This window comes from Musa acuminata, unplaced genomic scaffold, assembly GCF_036884655.1.
Source record: "Musa acuminata AAA Group cultivar baxijiao unplaced genomic scaffold, Cavendish_Baxijiao_AAA HiC_scaffold_1125, whole genome shotgun sequence".
NCBI lineage: Eukaryota > Viridiplantae > Streptophyta > Magnoliopsida > Zingiberales > Musaceae > Musa > Musa acuminata.
Genome location: NW_027021338.1, coordinates 1 through 19974, shown reverse-complemented (window position 1 = coordinate 19974; position 19974 = coordinate 1). Strand labels below are relative to the sequence as shown.

The 19974-nt window shown below is 34.6% G+C and overlaps 4 protein-coding genes and 2 non-coding genes across 6 annotated transcripts; 4 read left to right on the top strand and 2 right to left on the bottom strand.

The window, feature by feature from the left end:
* Positions 1-2: 2 nt before the first annotated feature.
* LOC135666740 (ribulose bisphosphate carboxylase large chain) lies at positions 3-2182 on the top strand. Its single transcript, XM_065178369.1, has one exon. The coding sequence runs from the start codon at positions 640-642 to the stop codon at positions 2101-2103; it is 1464 nt and encodes a 487-aa protein (XP_065034441.1). The 5' UTR covers positions 3-639; the 3' UTR covers positions 2104-2182.
* A 593-nt stretch (positions 2183-2775) lies between these two features.
* Positions 2776-6806, top strand: LOC135666738 (acetyl-coenzyme A carboxylase carboxyl transferase subunit beta, chloroplastic-like). The gene has a single exon (XM_065178367.1). The coding sequence runs from the start codon at positions 2845-2847 to the stop codon at positions 4666-4668; it is 1824 nt and encodes a 607-aa protein (XP_065034439.1). The 5' UTR covers positions 2776-2844; the 3' UTR covers positions 4669-6806.
* Positions 6807-7081: 275 nt separating this feature from the next.
* LOC135666741 (cytochrome f) lies at positions 7082-14003 on the top strand. The gene has a single exon (XM_065178370.1). It carries the CDS (start codon positions 7700-7702, stop codon positions 8660-8662), a length of 963 nt encoding a protein of 320 aa, XP_065034442.1. The 5' UTR covers positions 7082-7699; the 3' UTR covers positions 8663-14003.
* TRNAW-CCA (transfer RNA tryptophan (anticodon CCA)) lies at positions 12406-12479 on the bottom strand. Its single transcript has one exon. It is a non-coding gene; the product is annotated as a tRNA-Trp (tRNA).
* On the bottom strand, positions 12644-12717 carry TRNAP-UGG (transfer RNA proline (anticodon UGG)). The gene has a single exon. It is a non-coding gene; the product is annotated as a tRNA-Pro (tRNA).
* A 4750-nt stretch (positions 14004-18753) lies between the features above and the next one.
* LOC135666736 (photosystem II CP47 reaction center protein-like) lies at positions 18754-19892 on the top strand (the record flags this gene model as incomplete). The annotated part of the gene is made up of 3 exons (XM_065178365.1): positions 18754-18820; positions 19124-19261; positions 19390-19892. Coding segments are annotated over exons 1-3 (708 nt in total), but the record flags the coding sequence as incomplete, so codon positions are not given.
* Positions 19893-19974: the final 82 nt, after the last annotated feature.

Genomic DNA, 19974 nt, shown 5'->3' with positions numbered 1-19974 from the left:
AGTCAATTTTCAAGTTCAGCCAATCCTTCTTTTTTTCAAAAGAAATATTAAGTACATGAAATCACGAGTAAGTCTCTTTCATTTCTCTATCATTATAGAAAAACCATCCGTATTAGATTCTATTATCTATAGAATTCGAACCCGAACTCCATTTATGATTCATTATTTCGATCTAATTGGCCATTGTTCTTTTTTTTTTTTGAATAGATATTGGATTTCCGCCTATCTATTCTTTATACCCTTTTAGGATGAATTATGCCTATTTTCACATCTAGGATTTACATATACAACATATATCACTGTCAAGAGTGAATTTTTCTTAGTATTTGGATTCAAAATAAGAAGGAGATCCATTTGATTTTATTGTAAACTTGCAAAACAAACATTGGGTTTGGGTTGCGCCATATATATCAAAGAGTATACAATAATGATGTATTTGGAGTATACAATAATGATGTATTTGATGAATCAAATACATGGTCTAATAATGAACCATTTCATTTTAACATAACATTGAAATTAGTTGATAATATTAGTTGAATATTTTTTTTCTTTTTTTTTATTTTTATTTTTGTCAAAGGTTTCATTCATGCATAATCTATATCGAGTAGACCTTGTCGTTGTGAGAATTCTTAATTCATGAGTTGTAGGGAGGGACTTATGTCACCACAAACAGAGACTAAAGCAAGTGTTGGATTTAAAGCTGGTGTTAAAGATTACAAATTGAATTATTATACTCCTGACTACGAAGTCAAAGATACTGATATCTTGGCAGCATTCCGAGTAACTCCTCAACCTGGAGTTCCGCCCGAAGAAGCAGGGGCTGCGGTAGCTGCCGAATCTTCTACTGGTACATGGACAACTGTGTGGACTGATGGACTTACCAGTCTTGATCGTTACAAAGGGCGATGCTACCACATCGAGGCCGTTGTTGGGGAGGAAAATCAATATATTGCTTATGTAGCTTATCCTTTAGACCTTTTTGAAGAAGGTTCTGTTACTAACATGTTTACTTCCATTGTGGGTAATGTATTTGGTTTCAAAGCCTTACGAGCTCTACGTCTGGAGGATCTGCGAATTCCCACTTCTTATTCCAAAACTTTCCAAGGCCCGCCTCACGGCATTCAGGTTGAAAGAGATAAGTTGAACAAGTATGGTCGTCCCCTATTGGGATGCACTATTAAACCAAAATTGGGATTATCTGCAAAAAACTACGGTAGAGCGGTTTATGAATGTCTACGTGGTGGACTTGATTTTACCAAAGATGATGAAAACGTAAACTCACAACCATTTATGCGTTGGAGAGATCGTTTCTTATTTTGCACCGAAGCACTTTTTAAAGCGCAGGCCGAAACAGGTGAAATCAAAGGACATTACTTGAATGCTACTGCGGGTACATGTGAAGAAATGATGAAAAGGGCCATATGTGCCAGAGAATTAGGAGTTCCTATCGTAATGCATGACTACTTAACTGGTGGATTCACTGCAAATACTAGCTTGGCTCATTATTGCCGTGACAACGGCCTACTTCTTCACATCCATCGCGCAATGCATGCAGTTATTGATAGACAGAAAAATCATGGTATGCATTTCCGTGTACTAGCTAAAGCATTACGTATGTCTGGTGGAGATCATATTCACGCCGGTACAGTAGTAGGTAAACTGGAAGGGGAACGTGAGATGACTTTAGGTTTCGTTGATTTATTACGTGATGATTATATCGAAAAAGACCGAAGTCGCGGTATTTTCTTCACTCAAGATTGGGTCTCTATGCCAGGTGTTCTGCCCGTGGCTTCAGGGGGTATTCATGTTTGGCATATGCCTGCTCTGACCGAAATCTTTGGGGATGATTCCGTACTACAGTTTGGCGGAGGAACTTTAGGACACCCTTGGGGAAATGCACCTGGTGCAGTAGCTAATAGGGTGGCTTTAGAGGCGTGTGTACAAGCTCGTAATGAGGGACGTGATCTTGCTCGTGAAGGTAATGAAATTATCCGTGAAGCTAGCAAATGGAGCCCTGAACTAGCCGCTGCTTGTGAAGTATGGAAAGAGATCAAATTCGAATTCGAACCAGTAGATAAGCTAGATAAAGAGAAAAAGTAAGTGTGCATAATTCAGTAATTCCTGTTTGTTCTCCTAATTGATTGCAATTAAAGTCGGCCCAATCTTTTCCTAAAAAAAAGATTGGGCCGATTGCCGAATAAAAAAAAAAAGAATGAGCATTCTATACTATGTATTTGCATATATCTTTTATATGTACAGATGTACAGATCTTACCTATATATATACAAGATAAGATCGAAGACTAAACAACTCAATACTTCTATTGTTTGTTGTTGGATCCATAGGATTGGATTAATTATGGATCCTTGGGATTGGTGGACTTTTTTATATCTCCTAGTTTCAGGCCATAGATCAAGCCAAGGGAAAGGCTCCTTTACCCATCCTATATATTGTCTTTTTCGTTCCATGTTAAAATAGAAACTTAATTATTTGATTATACGAGAACAAATTCTTTATTCTTTATTTATAGAAATAAACAACTATCTCTATTTTCGATGAGAATTTGTACATCACATGGAAGAAAGCTGTGTCTTTCTATTTTAAAATTTATAAAAAGATTCTATCAATATATATTGAAGTGATACCTCGGCTTCCCACAAAGGAGAATCATTTCTTTCAATACTTACTCGTTCTTTCAATACTTACTCGTTATTAATTAACAATCCTAATGATTAGGATTAGATTCGTATGCTTAATTCTGATAAGAAATCAAATAGTGAAAGTAAAATGATTATCCATCGAATGTATTGTATTTCATCAAATAGGGGGTAGAAAGACTCTATGGGAAAATGGTGGTTCCGTTCGATGTTGTCTAACGAGAAGTTAGAACATAGGTGTGGGCTAAGTAAATCTAGGTGTGGGCTAAGTAAATCAATGGATAGTCTTGATGGTATTGGACATACCAGTAGAAGTGAACAACCTATTCTAAACGATACGAAGAACGATACGAAGAAAAAGATTCCTAGTTGGAATCATAGTGGTAATTATAGTTTCACTAATGTTGATTCTTTATTTGAAATCAAGGATATTTGGAGTTTGATCTCTGATGACACTTTTTTAGTTAGGGATAGTAATGGTGACAGTTACTCTGTATATTTTGATATTGAAAATCAGATTTTTGAGGTTGACAATGATAGTTCTTTTCTGAGTGAACTAGAAAAAAAACTTTCTAGTTATTTGAGTAGGGGGTCTAAGAAAAAGAATCACTACTATTATCATTACATGTATGATACTCAATCTGGTTGGAATAATCACATTAATAGTTGCATTGATAGTTATCTTCGTTTTGAAGTCAGTATTAATAGTTCTATTTCGGGTAGTACCAACAATTACAGTGACAGTTACTTTTATAACTTCATTTGTACTGAAAATAGAAATAGTAGTGAGAGCGGTAGGTCTAGTAAAAGAACTAGAAAAAATTTCAATGATTTCCATGAAGAGGTGGAATCCGATTTCCATGAAGAAGTAGAATTCCACGAAGAAGTAGAATCCGACTTCCATGAAGAAGTAGAATCCGATTTCCATGAAGAAGTAGAATTCCACGAAGAAGTAGAATCCAATGATTTCAATGAAGAAGTAGAATCTGATTTCAATGAAGAAGTGGAATCCGATTTCAATGAAGAAGTGGAATCCGATTTCAATGAAGAAGTGGAATCCGATTTCAATGAAGAAGTGGAATCCGATTTCAATGAAGAAGTAGAATTCCATGAAGAAGTAGAATTCCATGAAGAAGTAGAATCCGACTTCCATGAAGAAGTAGAATCCAATGATTTCAATATAAATCAAAAATACAAACATTTATGGGTTCAATGCGAAAATTGTTATGGATTAAATTATAAAAAATTTTTTAAGTCAAAAATGAATATTTGTGAACAGTGTGGATATCATTTGAAAATGAGTAGTTCAGATAGAATTGAACTTTCGATTGATCCCGGAACTTGGGATCCTCTGGATAAAGATATGATATCTATAGACCCCATTGATTTTCGTTCAAAAGAGGAACCTTATGGAGATCGTATCGATTCTTATCAAAGAAGGACAGGTTTAGCTGATGCTATTCAAACAGGCATAGGTCAAATAAATGGTATTCCCGTAGCAATTGGCGTTATGGATTTTCAGTTTATGGGAGGTAGTATGGGATCCGTAGTAGGCGAGAAAATTACTCGTTTGATCGAGTATGCTACTAATCGATCTCTACCTGTCATTATTGTGTGTGCTTCTGGAGGAGCACGCATGCAAGAAGGAAGTTTGAGCTTGATGCAAATGGCTAAAATATCTTCTGCTTCATCTAATTATCAATCAGATAAAAAGTTATTCTATGTATCAATTCTTACATCTCCTACAACTGGTGGAGTAACAGCCAGTTTTGGTATGTTGGGGGATATCATTATTGCTGAACCTAACGCCTACATTGCATTTGCGGGTAAAAGAGTAATTGAACAAACATTAAAAAAGGTAATACCTGAAGGTTCACAAGTGTCTGAGTATTTATTCCATAAAGGTTTATTCGACCCAATAGTACCACGTAATCTTTTAAAAGGTGTTCTGGGTGAGTTATTTCAGCTCCACGGTTTCTTTCCCTTGAATCCAAGTTCAAAAATGTAAAGTATAGCACTAGATTCAGTTATTTTATTTGTAGCGAACAAGTATTTAATTCGTCGTAATCAGGTGTTTTCTTTGGTGACATAAGTTCTCCTTGTAATAAGAGACAGAGGTTTCGGATAATTTTTATTTTATATTTTATTATATTTTATTTATTATATTTTAGAATATAGAATATATAGTTTTAGAATATAGAATATATAGTTTCTATCTAGTCATTTTCTATCTAATCATATAGAATTATAGTTGATATTACTTATTACTTATAAATAAATATTATAAATAAATAATATTTATTATAATTTTTTATAATATATTTATAATATAATAATGGCTTGATATAATATAATAATGGCTTGATATTACTTATAATAGATATATCATAAGTAATAGATATATCATAAGAAGATATCTTTCTAATAGATAGAAATATTAAAACAGATAGAAATATTAAATTGAGGCACCTATTCTATGACAGATCCCAACTTACCCTCTATTTTTGTGCCTTTAGTGGGCCTAGTATTTCCGGCAATTGCAATGGTTTCCTTATTTCTTCATGTCCAAAAAAATAAGATTGTCTAGACCCAATGGGACCGAATCTTATCAATTTATTTCAACACTGGATGATAATACAGATATTTATCTCGTGTAATATGGTATGATATGTGGCTCTTTCCGAACACACAAATGAAAGAATCGTTATGCGGATATATGATATCTGCATAAATGCATGTATATGTGAATATAGCTGGTTCAAAATGGATTAGTGAATATTTTAAATAGAAAGTCAATGTATCTAACCAATTACTCTCCTAATGTTTCACATCAGAATAGTGCTAGTTGATGAAAGTTACTTCGGGATCAAGAAAGGTAAAGTCAAATTTATTTGGGTTATTCGCTCAATTCCAATCGAATGCACTGGATCTAGTATAGTATGAATTGGCGATCAGAACATATATGGATAGAACTTATAACGGGGTCTCGAAAAACGAGTAATTTTTGCTGGGCCTGTATCCTTTTTTTAGGTTCACTAGGATTCTTAGTGGTTGGAACTTCCAGTTATCTTGGTAGGAATTTGATACCCGTATTTACATCTCAGCAAATCATTTTTTTTCCACAAGGGATCGTGATGTCTTTCTACGGGATCGCGGGTCTATTCATTAGCTCGTATTTGTGGTGCACAATTTCGTGGAATGTAGGTAGCGGTTATGACCGATTCGATAGAAAAGAAGGAATAGTGTGTATTTTTCGCTGGGGATTTCCTGGAATAAATCGTCGCATCTTCCTTCGCTTCTTTATGAGAGATATCCAATCAATCAGAATAGAGGTTAAAGAGGGTCTTTATACTCGTCGTGTCCTTTATATGGAAATCAGAGGCCAAGGAGCCATTCCCTTGACTCGTACTGATGAGAATTTTACTCCACGAGAAATTGAACAAAAAGCTGCCGAATTGGCCTATTTCTTGCGCGTACCAATTGAAGTATTTTGAAACGAACTGAAGTGAAGAATAAAATGAAGAATAAATATTTTCTCAAGATGGGGGAAGGAACTTGCTAATTCCTCTTTTAATACAACTGAAGTTTCTTCATTCTTTTATACTAGAAAAAGGTCTAATCTAACTAACGAATCTAATCTAATAAGTATAGATATAAATTCATCAAACCTATCCGAACATGTATTTCGTAATACAGAATTCATCTTTTTAGGCCCAAGATTTGGAATTGATACCCTTTTCTGGTTAGACGGTGAAACATTTCGAAAGAATTAATTGATCCAGGGGGAGTTTTTTCGTCTCGAAACTCGATTCGTTACTTCAAGTGGGTTTTCGAGTATTCATCGAAAGGAACAAATGAAAATAAAATTGGTTCAAATTTGCCCAATTGAGATATCTGGAATAATATTTATTTCTTTTTTTCTCATTTTCATCCGAAAAGAACTCTTATTCTATGTCTATATTCCTTCTAAATCAAAAAAAAAATAAAATTATTACACAATAATAGGAAAGGAATAGACCCATAGGTCAATACCTTGTTATACAACTCGTGCTTCAAAGAAATATCAGATCAGATAGAGTCAACGAATGAAGCAGGTTCATTAACAATTCAATTCACAGAAAAAAAAAAATGAAAAAAAAGAAAGCATCGGCCTCCCTCCCATATCTCGCATCTATAGTATTTTTGCCCTGGTGGGTCTCTTTCTCATTTAATAAATGTCTGGAACCTTGGGTTACTAATTGGTGGAATACCAGGCAATCCGAAAATTTTTTGAATCATATTCAAGAGAAAAACGTTCTGGAAAGATTCATAGAATTAGAAGAACTATTCCTATTGGACGAAATGATAAAGGAGTACCCGGAAACGCATATACAAAAACTTCATATAGAAATACACAAGGAAACAATACAATTAGTCAAAGCACACAATGAATATGATCTCCATATCATTTTGCATTTCTCGACAAATATAATCTGTTTCGCTATTCTAAGTGGTTATTTTATTCTGAGTAATGAAGAACTCGTCATTCTTAATTCTTGGGTTCAGGAATTCCTCTATAACTTAAGTGACACAATAAAAGCTTTTTCTATTCTTTTAGTTACTGATTTATGGATCGGATTTCACTCGACCCATGGTTGGGAACTAATGATTGGTTCGGTCTACAACGATTTTGGATTGGATCATAACGATCAAATTATATCTGGTCTTGTTTCCACTTTTCCAGTTATTCTAGATACAATTGTGAAATATTGGATCTTCCTTTTTTTAAATCGTGTATCTCCTTCGCTTGTAGTAATTTATCATTCAATGAATGAATAAAGAACTCATTTGATCTTATTATATCAATCAAATCAGAATCTTTCTTCGTGTATAAAGAAAGTATTTTCAATTTGACTTAATTCTTTATACTTTTATCTGTTCAAGGTATTCGTCCTATATTCCAGTACAATTATTCCAGTACAATGACAGACTCGTGTATAGGGAACTATACTAGCTACCTATCTAATTTATTGTAGAAATTCGGGGATCAATGATTGGACATGCAAAATAAAAATACTTTTTCTTGGGTAAAGGAAGAGATGACTCGATCCATTTCTGTATCGATCATGATATATGTAATAACTCGGGCATCTATTTCAAATGCATATCCCATTTTTGCGCAGCAGGGTTATGAAAACCCGCGAGAAGCAACGGGACGAATTGTATGTGCCAATTGCCATTTAGCTAATAAACCCGTGGATATTGAAGTTCCGCAAGCTGTGCTTCCTGATACTGTATTTGAAGCAGTTGTTCGAATCCCTTATGATAAGCAACTGAAACAAGTTCTTGCTAATGGTAAAAAGGGGACTTTGAATGTGGGGGCTGTTCTCATTTTACCCGACGGATTCGAATTAGCCCCCCTTGATCGTATTTCTCCTGAGTTGAAAGAAAAGATAGGAAATCTGTCTTTTCAGAGTTATCGTCCCAACAAAAGAAATATTATTGTGATAGGTCCTGTTCCCGGTCAGAAATATAGTGAAATCGTCTTTCCCATTCTTTCCCCCGACCCTGCTACGAAGAAAGACGTTCACTTCTTAAAATATCCCATATACGTAGGTGGGAACAGAGGAAGGGGTCAGATTTATCCTGATGGTAGCAAAAGTAACAATACAGTCTATAATGCTACATCAGCAGGTATAGTAAGCAGAATAGTACGTAAAGAAAAAGGGGGATATGAAATAACCATAGTTGATGCATCGGATGGACATCAAGTGGTTGATATTATACCTCCAGGACCAGAACTTCTTGTTTCAGAGGGTGAATCCATCAAGCTTGATCAACCATTAACAAGCAATCCCAATGTGGGAGGCTTTGGTCAGGGAGATGCAGAAATAGTGCTTCAAGACCCATTACGGGTCCAAGGTCTTTTGTTCTTCTTGGCATCTGTTATTTTGGCACAAGTTTTTTTGGTTCTTAAAAAGAAACAGTTTGAAAAGGTTCAATTGTACGAAATGAATTTCTAGGTGCAGAGATTCCTTAACATCAAGTTGGTAAAAAGCGCCGAATTTTTTTTGATCCATACAATTATGTATGATCAAAAAATCTGTAAACCTTTTTGGTTGCTTTGTTTATACTTTTTTTTCGTTTTGCGGGATGTCTGGAATTCATTACTTGTATCCTATTCTTAGTAATAGACAATAGACATACAAAGAAAGAGAATACAGAGCAAGGATGGGAAAAATGAAAGAAAGAAATCCTTTTAGGAGGGATTACTAGTCTTACGAGTCTTCTATTCGACACAAGAAAAGGGCGGAAAATCCTTTTTCTTGTGTCGTCTTATATCGAAATAATAATGATTTTTTCTCCTGTTCGTCAAAGATTACCATTCCTTCTTTTCCGGGTCCACCAGAACTCTTTTGGTTAGATTCATAGGAAGTTGTGGACAAACAAAAAGAGAGAAAGGATTAGGGGAATAATTGATTGAGCAAATAGAACTTCTTCAATTAACTTAAACTTTTAACTTAGAGAAATTATTCAAGAGAAATTATTCAAACAAATTATATTATAGAGTTTTATAGAGTAAGTTCTATAGAGTAAGTTCTATTAGTAGTTTAGTATAGAAATTATTTGCAGGATGTCTCATGCGTAGAAATCTATATAATATTGTATTATTCAGAAAATCCATTGATTACTCTTTTCTTGTTTCTTCATAAGAGTTAATATTATGGAGGAAAGGAAGAACAGAGACTATGAATCAATCAATAGATTCAATTCTTCAAAAACATTATTAAGAAACAAAAGAATAGAGTGGTTTGAAACATCAGAGCAAAGGATCCGTTTTGTCATTTCATTTCTACGAATATAATATTTTGATTATGTTGACTGGCCAATTTGTATGTTATGGAATAGATCATAATCTTCCTATAAGAGTAAGAAAAGAACTCAACGGGACCTTATCGCTCTAATTAGACAAAGGAGGGTAAGGTCCCGTTGAGTTCTTTTCTTACTCTTTCATGTCTACAATCCGGTTTATCCGATTACTAGAGAGATGAACCCAACCCAGAATATGAACCGTAAAAGAAAACACCTATTAAACCGATCACAGGAATACCAGTTACAGTACCAACCAGCCAAAGAGGAATCCTTCCAGTAGTATCGGCCATTTCCCCTACTTTCCTCCACATTTTCTCAAATGGTCGTGCTAGAGACAAAAACAGTCATGGATAATTATGAGGATGGTATCTTTCCGAATGGGATAAGAGAATTCCTACTATTCTCTTTCTTTCTTTCAATTGAAGAAATAATTGGAAAATAAAACAGCAAGTACAAAAATGAGTAATAAACCCCAGTATAGACTGGTACGATTCAATTCAACATTTTGTTCATTCGGGTTTGATTGTGTCATAGCTCTATAATTCAAATTAGGTTTATCGTTGGATGAACTGCATTGCTGATATTGACCCCAAAAAAGAAACGGTAGGTACAGCTAGTCCGTGAACAGCCAACCATCGCACTGTAAAAATTGGATAGGTTCGATCTATGGTCATTGGGGGCCTCCTAAAAGGATTTACTAAATTCATCAAGTTGTTCCAAAGAATCAAAACGGCCGGTTATCAATGGAATACCTTGTCGGCTCTCTGTGAAATACTCGTTTGGCCGAGGACTTCCAAACACGTCGTAAGCTAAACCCGTACTGACGAATAACCAACCCGCAATGAATAGGGAAGGTATAGTAATGCTATGAATGACCCAGTATCGAATACTGGTAATAATATCAGCAAAAGAACGTTCTCCCGTGCTTCCAGACATTCTGAGCTCCACAAATTTTTGTACATTCAAAAAAGGGAATCGATTCCTTGAAAGATGGGATCAGTAAATGGAAAACTACTGATATTGCATCTTTGTGAGATCGTCAATTTTGTACCAAAGGTTTATTTCAAGTATACCGAATCAGTATAGCTATCCTTCCTCTGGCACAGCAACGCAGTCTCGATCGGTACCGAAATGCTACATAATTCTTTTCTTCTTTTTTTGTTCCTTGTCTATGCATAACTCTATGTTATTCAATAGATCAATAGAAAATTACTCAAATTCCTTATAAGATTTCCATTATTGGATTCATAATAGAAAGTAAAGATCTTGGAAAAGCGTGAATCGATGGTTTCTAATAATTTATGAAGCATATTATAATATTCACACAATTCAATTATATGTATGCGAAATCTATAATAAACCCATTTTTTGGTTAAAAGTTTTTTTGTTCAAATCTTTTTATTTCAAGTAATTGGTTGGTCGTATAATACAATAAATATACTGTAATACAAAATACAATAGTATATACTATATTAGTGAAAGAAACAGAACATGAAAGAAACAGAACCCAGTTGGAACAATCCATATTCGTGATGCAACCGTTATTGTATTAGATCCAAAACAAAGGTTCTTTCTTGACCAAACTAGAAGTATGGAACTCCATGATATGGAAAGACAGAATATAGAATCTAAAAGGATAATGGAAGTTGTTCGTCTTTGAATCGAGTTGGACCTGAAAAAAAAGAATAAAAATATAAAAATGAAAAATAGAGTAAAGGTTTTATTTTTTTCGATAGATCGTGGGACACCTTTTTCTTTTCATTCGAAATATTATGTTATGGGCAATTAAGCAACCTATTACTGTACTGAGTCCAATGAGTTAAAATAAATAAAAGGTAAATAGTATCAGGCCGTTCGTTCCAAAAAGGATTAGATCCTATTGAAATAGAAAGGAAATGATTAAAATGGAATTTTCAAATCCAATTCTTTTATTCCAAAATTACTTAAATTACTTATATTTTATTTAATATTTTATTTAATATTTAAGTATAAGTCCATAAGTAATTTAAGTTTTGAATGAAGTTACACGGCACAGTTCTTAATTACTATTACTTTTACTTATACTTTATATTTTACTTACTTTTACTATTACTTTATTCAACTCACAAATACTTTATTCAACTCACAAATTCCACAATGAATCTGTTGATTCCGAATCATAGGATCGGTCAATGTCACAGCAGATGAATCGAATTTTTCTACCTATGTCACTCTTAGTTAGTCTTATCTATAATGACTGATGAATCCAGAATTTTCAATTGGAACTAAACTAATTCTGTCAATTGATTTTTTCTTGCCGTCGTATTTTGTAAAAATTGAAACTTAGGTAAGTGTTTTATCAACATATGTAGCAAAAGAACATATCTAATTTAGCTCTTTCATGCTTACTATAACTAGTTATTTCGGTTTTCTACTGGCTGCTTTAACTATAACCTCAGCTCTATTCATTGGTTTGAACAAGATACGACTTATTTGAAATGAATTGAATGAAAAATTGATAAAAACGAATATTTCTCTGAGATTCCGGGTATTCTATGGTTCTTTCTCACATCAATTGCCAATTCTTGGTCATTGAGATTCACGGATAATTCAGATTAATATTTAGGGATAGATCTTACCTTTCTTTTTATCCCCTTAAACAAACCGAAATGATTGAAGTTTTTCTATTTGGAATCGTCTTAGGTCTAATTCCTATTACTTTAGCAGGATTATTCGTAACCGCATATTTACAATATAGACGTGGTGATCAGTTGGACCTTTGATTGAGTAATATTTCTTTCTTTTTTTGATTGACCTCCTGCAGGAAGGAGGTCAAATTCAAGTTACAATTCAACTTTTTGTTTTGTTAAATTATTAATTATTTTATTGTGATTCGACATCAAATAAACCGAATCACGCTCTGTAGGATTTGAACCTACGACATCGGGTTTTGGAGACCCGCGTTCTACCGAACTGAACTAAGAGCGCTTTCTTATCCTTATGACAGGAGATACGACTGTACTGTAAAGAAAAGTAATTTTTCTACCCCCAATACGTCTTGCATACATATAGTATGCAAGACCGGAAGATTATGTCCAATTTTAATCGATCTCAATGAATCCCTCGTTACTGCCCATGGGAGAAGTAATAGGTAGGGATGACAGGATTTGAACCCGTGACATTTTGTACCCAAAACAAACGCGCTACCAAGCTGCGCTACATCCCTTTTCAAAATTGTTGTACAGTTTCATTGTACAAAATCCCTGTCTTGTTTTCCATATCGTCATTTTCTCCTCCATCTATATACAATTTTCTTGTCATTTCTTCTTTTTGGTTTCATATAATAAAAGAATTATATACATCTGAAACCTAACGTATAAAAAAGTTAATATTTATCAGTAATGCTCAGGAACAAGGGATTAGATTTTTTTTCTTTTACAAAAAAAGAAAAAAATCTATTGCTTCATTGTACATATCTATTTTAGTTAGGAATCCTGTTTAGTTAGGAATTCCGTGTAAAAAAATACAAATGATCTTGAACTACAGCATCTGACCATATATGTATTACAATCCATAATAGAAGGAGGATTTTCAATGCGAGATATAAAAACATATCTCTCCGTGGCACCTGTGCTAAGTACTCTATGGTTTGGGTCTTTAGCAGGCCTATTGATAGAAATTAATCGGTTATTTCCGGATGCCTTGTCATTCCCCTTTTTTTAATTCTAGTTATTGATTGATATGCGAAGAAATGAAGAAAATTAGAGATACAATTCCACGTGACTAAAATTTCGAATTTCGCCCCTATTTTTTCAGTTCTTTAGGATAGGAAGGAAAAGAAAAAAGTGTATTGAACCTCAGCAAAAATGTGGTAGATCGAAGATCGAATTTTGGAGAACAGAAATGAAAATGTGGATCCAGTCTACGGCGAGTTCCACGAAATCATAGCATAGAAAGAAGATATTTAACTTAAATAATAAATAAAATAAATATTAATAAAATATTGAGATTTAGGATAGGAACAATTGAGAGTTAGAAAGAAATTGTATTATTTAATTATTACTCCATTAAATTATTACTTTATTATTCTAGTAAAATTGTTACTCCATTAATATAATATTAATTATCATTATATAATGAAATGATAATTGCAACGAAATACTTAGAAATTCCATTTCTAGTTAGTAACTTCTATCGATTTTTTTGTTCTTTTCTTCTTCTTCAGCTCGGATCGAAAATAGAAGAGTTAAGCCGATCCAAAATTCAAAGGAGGTTCATGGCCAAGGGTAAAGATGTCAGAGTCATAGTTATTTTGGAATGTACCAGTTGTGCCCGAAATGATGTCAATAAAGAATCGCCAGGTATTTCTAGATATATTACTCAAAAGAATCGACACAATACGCCTGGTCGATTAGAATTGAGAAAATTTTGTCGCTATTGTAACAAGCATACGATTCATGGAGAAATAAAGAAATAGATCGAACAGAACGCGTGTGCGCTCTCGCCAAGGAAGAGGAAGAACTTAACATATATTTAGAAGAACTTAACATATATTTAACATACTTAACATATATTTAACATATATAATATACATAATGTATAATATACATAATGTATAAGATATATAATATACATAATGTATACAAATCAAAGCCTATTTTGTCGGATCTGAACTGAAGTGAATAAAGAAATAGAATTTTAGAAATAAGGAATAAACCATGGATAAATCCAAGCAATCTTTTCGTAAATCCAAGCGATCTTTTCGTAGGCGTTTGCCCCCAATTGGATCGGGGGATCGAATCGATTATAGAAACATGAGTTTAATTAGTCGATTTATTAGTGAACAAGGAAAAATATTATCTAGGCGGGTGAATAGATTGACTTTGAAACAACAACGATTAATTACTATTGCTATAAAGCAAGCCCGTATTTTATCTTTGTTACCTTTCTTAATAATGAGAAACAATTTGAGAGAGCCGAGTCGATCCCCAGAACTACTGGTCCTAGAACCAAAAATAAATAGACATACTCTTCAATTGACTCAAAACTCCAATTGTAACTCAAGCTCAGATTGATGTTTTGTTCGAAAAGGCCTAGAATCTAGAGCGGGTTCCTGTGTTATAAGAAACAAAAAATGGAGAAAATTTTTTTTATTGAAACATATTCGTTCATTCCTATTACTATCTTAATTTCTTTTTATTCTATTTTCCCGGAGTTCCTTCTCCGGGGAATTCTGTTTCAATCATTCCTGTACTGTATATTACTTTAGAATCTACTTTATTTGATGATCTTGTTGGAAATCATGTAAAGACAATTCTTATTTGATATAGCTATTTGTGCAGGTATTTTACGATTAAGAAGCAATTGCTTCTTGTACAGATTGTGTATTAATCTACTATAACTATACAATACCTTATTATCACGAGTTACTGCATTTATCCGAGTGATCCACAAACGACGAAAATCCCTCTTTTGCCTGCCTCTATCTCGATGAGAGGAAGCCAAAGCTCTCATTTTCTGTTGAGTAATCGTTCGAGTAAGTCTTGAATGAGCTCCTCTAGAGGTTGATGCAAATAAACGAATTTTTGTTCGACGTCTCCGAGCTGTATATCCCCGTCTAACTCTGGTCATTGAATCAAATTAAACCTTAATGAATAACTAATTGATTTCGATTCTTTCAGTCATCCTTTTCCCCTCTCACGGTCGATTAATAACAAAACGGATTATTCCGATATATAAAATATAAATTCCAATGGCTTTTGCTACTATAACCTTCCTGACCACAATTTTTTATTCCGTCCAGGCATTTCACCTGCAAATAAGAAATTATAATGATACTCAAAAAAAATAGTGGGTTCCATCGTTTCTATGGTTACTTCTTAAACGGTGAGGTCCTCTCTATACACCGGAGCCTCTTCTTTCATTTAACCAAATGGTATTGTGAACTTGTATAGTTCACACTCTTTGGCTCTACCCATCAATTATAGAGTAATAACTCTTTTCACACTAAGAGTTATCTATACAGTGACGGCATTTAATTAGGAAAGTTGGCTAGGTAGCTGACCCTCTTAGTCCGCTCTTTTAACAATAGGCGCATAATCTTTTTGCTTCTTATAATACTATTTCCTCCGCTTAATGGATAACTATTTGCTACCAATGGGGAATTGCTTTTCATCTCAAATCTAGGTGATTGGATTTGCACCAATGGAAACCATAAATTCCATACACAATATAGGTATATGATAGATCTTTTCCATTTACCCTATTCATTGGTACCGGTCATTGACACTGGAAAAATTGTCTCATTTGTTCGAACTCATGATCTGAACGAGTCGCACATACACCCTAGTACATGTTCCTCGACGCTGAGGACATCCTCTAAGAGCGGGAGATTTCGTAACATTTCTTATCGGCTGTCTTGCGTTTCTAATAAGTTGTTTAATAGTTGGCATGTCGTATATATATATATGTATATATAGAATTAGAATGGAATGGGTTGGTTTAGATCGATCTTAACCTGATGATTGGATTGATGATTATGAATTTTTTCTATTCAATACCAAATCACAGAAAAATTCGAATTATGGTTTGAAATGGATTTACACGAAATCCCCGGTATTTTCATTTTCGACCGCTACGAGATCAACAATGCCATGAGCTTGGGCTTCTGTTGCTGACATAAAAACATCCCTTTCCATGTCTTCGGATACAACCCATAAAGGCTTGCCCGTTCTTTGTACATAAACCTTTGTGAGGGTTTCACGAAGTTTCAGTAGTTCTTCCATTTCCAGGACAAATTCCCCTGTTCGTGATTCATAAAAAGAACTAGCAGGTTGATGAATCATGACCCTAAATATATTGATATTGATATAACATCATGAACGGTTCCTCTATCTCGTATGATTGGGCTAATGTAAGGGATAAAAAAAAAATAACAAGAAGAAATTGAACAACCGTACAGGCATCTTCTGTGCGTTGCATACGGCTCCGCAATGGAATTTACTTTTTTCTTCTCTTCTATTCTATCTAAGAAAGAAAGAGAATCCATCTGATTCAGATCGTTGAATGATCCATTTACCACCCTTCCTTTCGTAGGAGTCAAAAATACTATGATGGTTCTGTTGCTTTATATATTTATCTCGTCTGTGATTTAGCAATCCCAAAGTGCCTTTCTGATACGATCAAATAAGGAAAACTGATCTTTTTTTTTTTCATTTTCGTACTCTTCCATAACATAAATATCAGAAAGAAACTTCTGGTGTGGAAGAAAAATGGTTTGTGACGCTGAAATGTACCCCCGACACATAAAATCAACAAATCGGAAATAACCTTTGTTTCATACTACTATCTCGATACAAAATCTCATGTTATGAAAAAACAATAATGGTTTGTTCATATCGAACTCGAAGTGCCATGCTATTATTACTTATTATTCATATTCAATATGGCGAAGGCATAGTCTTTCTTTTTTTTTCAAATAAAAACTCATTGGCGCCAAGCGTGAGGGAATGCTAGACGTTTGGTAATTTCTCCTCCGATCAGAATGAAAGATCCCATAGAAGCGGCTAACCCCATGCATATTGTATGCACATCGGGTGGCACAAATTGCATAGTATCATAAATAGCTATTCCTGATACTACCCATCCGCCGGAGAGTTTATAAACAAAAAAAGATCCCTAGTATTATCTTCTATACTGAGATATACCATGAGACCAACAATTTGATTTGAGATCTCGCTATTAACCTCTTGACCTAAAAAAAGTAATCTTTCTCGATGAAGTCGGTTGATTAGGACAAAATTGGTTCCTTTAGGAACTGTACGTGCACCTTTGGATGCATACGGTTCAAAAAATTGCGAAAAAAGAATCAATGTGTCGATTCCAGTTCTATTTTTTTTTTTTTTTTTCTGTAATAGGTTTTTGTTTTTCTAATAAAGCTTCCATTTTTAAAAAGACATGAGATGAGTTTTGGCTTCCTTACCTATAAAAAAAGAATTTACTGAACTTATTGAAATTGAACAAATCTCTCTCATTGATGTATTGTTTCATCGACATTCAAATCACGATGTAATTTTCTTGTTTCTGAATGGGCCTTTTCAATTCTTTTAGGTTCATGTTCTACTCCGGGAAAAGATCTGTCCGAATTCCATTTGCACATATAGGGCAAATGGTCTCAGTACCACTTCTTTTTGTTACGACTTTTTTTTTTCAATTCGTTTCATGCCTTTCCCCAATCATTCGATGTACTCATCATACTATTCCGTTGGTTATTGGTTGGACGTTTGAAATCACTCCTATAATAAGGATAAGAATCGTTTATGATACAAGCGGTAATCATACATTACATGGATTACCAATTTGGTATTTTCTGAACGGAGCCTGGATACTTTATTACTTTATTTTATCTGGATACTTTATTACTTTATTTTATTTTTATTTTTCCAAGTCAACCATAAATTCTCCTAATTGATCCTCAAAATAAATAAATTGATCTAATTGCACTTCACGCTCCGAATGATTGATGGTTCACTCAATACAATATTTCTTAGGCGAAACAGAGGATATTTCGATCGAGGGAGAGAACGGGTAAATTCCATATAACCCAATATGTCTGACAAGTCGCACTATAAGTCAACCCAAACTGCATCTTCCTCTCCAGGACTCCGAAAAGGTACTTTTGGAACACCAACGGGCATTAAATTAAAGAAAAAATTGAGTACTATACTTCACTTTAATGTGGAAACATAACAATGGCTTTATCGTCTTCATCCCTTTTTCTGTTTATTGTATTTTATACATAGATTTTTATACATAAATTGGAAGGTTTATTTTATAGAGTAAGACAGAATGAATAAAGAAAAATTTTAACTAACGGATCAATCGTTGGAGTAATAAACAAGTATCTATGCATTCGTTTCCCGAAAGTAGAACTAATCCTCCCATTGCGTATTGGTACTTATCGGGTATAGAATAGATCTGCTTCTCTTTGTTCTTACGAACAGAATTGTTCCATTATTTTCAATGGAACGGAATAAAAATTAACCCTTTCTCATACGGAATCTACTGAAAAGGTTAGATACATAGTATAGTCTTTTCCAATGCGATAAAATAAAGTGACATAGTGTCTATTTTTCTTTGATAAAGGGGTATTTCCATGGGTTTGCCTTGGTATCGTGTTCATACTGTCGTATTGAATGATCCCGGTCGATTGCTTTCTGTCCATATAATGCATACAGCCCTAGTTGCTGGTTGGGCCGGTTCGATGGCTTTATACGAATTAGCGGTTTTTGATCCCTCTGACCCCGCTCTTGATCCAATGTGGAGACAAGGTATGTTCGTTATACCCTTCATGACTCGTTTAGGAATAACCAATTCGTGGGGTGGTTGGAGTATTTCAGGAGGAACTGTAACGAATCCCGGTATTTGGAGTTATGAAGGTGTGGCAGGGGCACATATTGTGTTTTCTGGCTTGTGCTTCTTGGCAGCTATCTGGCATTGGGTGTATTGGGACCTAGAAATATTCTGTGATGAACGTACGGGCAAACCATCTTTGGATTTGCCTAAGATCTTTGGAATTCATTTATTTCTCTCAGGGTTGGCTTGCTTTGGCTTTGGCGCATTTCATGTAACAGGTTTGTATGGTCCTGGAATATGGGTGTCCGATCCTTATGGACTAACTGGAAAAGTACAACCCGTAAGTCCAGCGTGGGGCGCAGAAGGCTTTGATCCTTTTGTTCCCGGAGGAATAGCCTCTCATCATATTGCAGCGGGTACATTGGCATATTAGCAGGCTTATTCCATCTTAGTGTCCGTCCGCCTCAACGTCTATACAAAGGATTACGTATGGGCAATATTGAAACTGTACTTTCCAGTAGTATCGCTGCTGTTTTTTTTGCAGCTTTCGTTGTTGCTGGAACTATGTGGTATGGTTCAGCAACTACCCCAATCGAATTATTTGGTCCCACTCGTTATCAGTGGGATCAGGGATACTTTCAGCAAGAAATATATCGAAGAGTTAGCGCCGGACTAGCCCAAAATCTGAGTTTATCGGAAGCTTGGTCTAAAATTCCCGAAAAATTAGCTTTTTATGATTACATTGGTAATAATCCAGCAAAAGGGGGATTATTCAGAGCAGGGTCAATGGACAACGGGGATGGAATAGCTGTTGGGTGGTTAGGACACCCCGTCTTTAGAGATAAAGAAGGGCGCGAGCTTTTTGTACGTCGTATGCCTACCTTTTTTGAAACATTTCCGGTAGTTTTGGTAGATGGAGACGGAATTGTTAGAGCCGATGTTCCTTTTAGAAGGGCAGAATCAAAGTATAGTGTTGAACAAGTAGGTGTAACTGTTGAGTTCTATGGTGGCGAACTCAATGGAGTCAGTTATAGTGATCCTGCGACTGTAAAAAAATATGCTAGACGTGCCCAATTAGGTGAAATTTTTGAATTAGATCGGGCTACTTTGAAATCTGATGGCGTTTTTC

Coding starts and splice junctions, on each gene's coding strand:
- LOC135666738 (XM_065178367.1), top strand. CDS start 2,845: ATGGGAAAATGGTGGTTCCGTTCGATGTTGTCTAACGAGAAGTTAGAA.
- LOC135666741 (XM_065178370.1), top strand. CDS start 7,700: ATGCAAAATAAAAATACTTTTTCTTGGGTAAAGGAAGAGATGACTCGA.
- LOC135666740 (XM_065178369.1), top strand. CDS start 640: ATGAGTTGTAGGGAGGGACTTATGTCACCACAAACAGAGACTAAAGCA.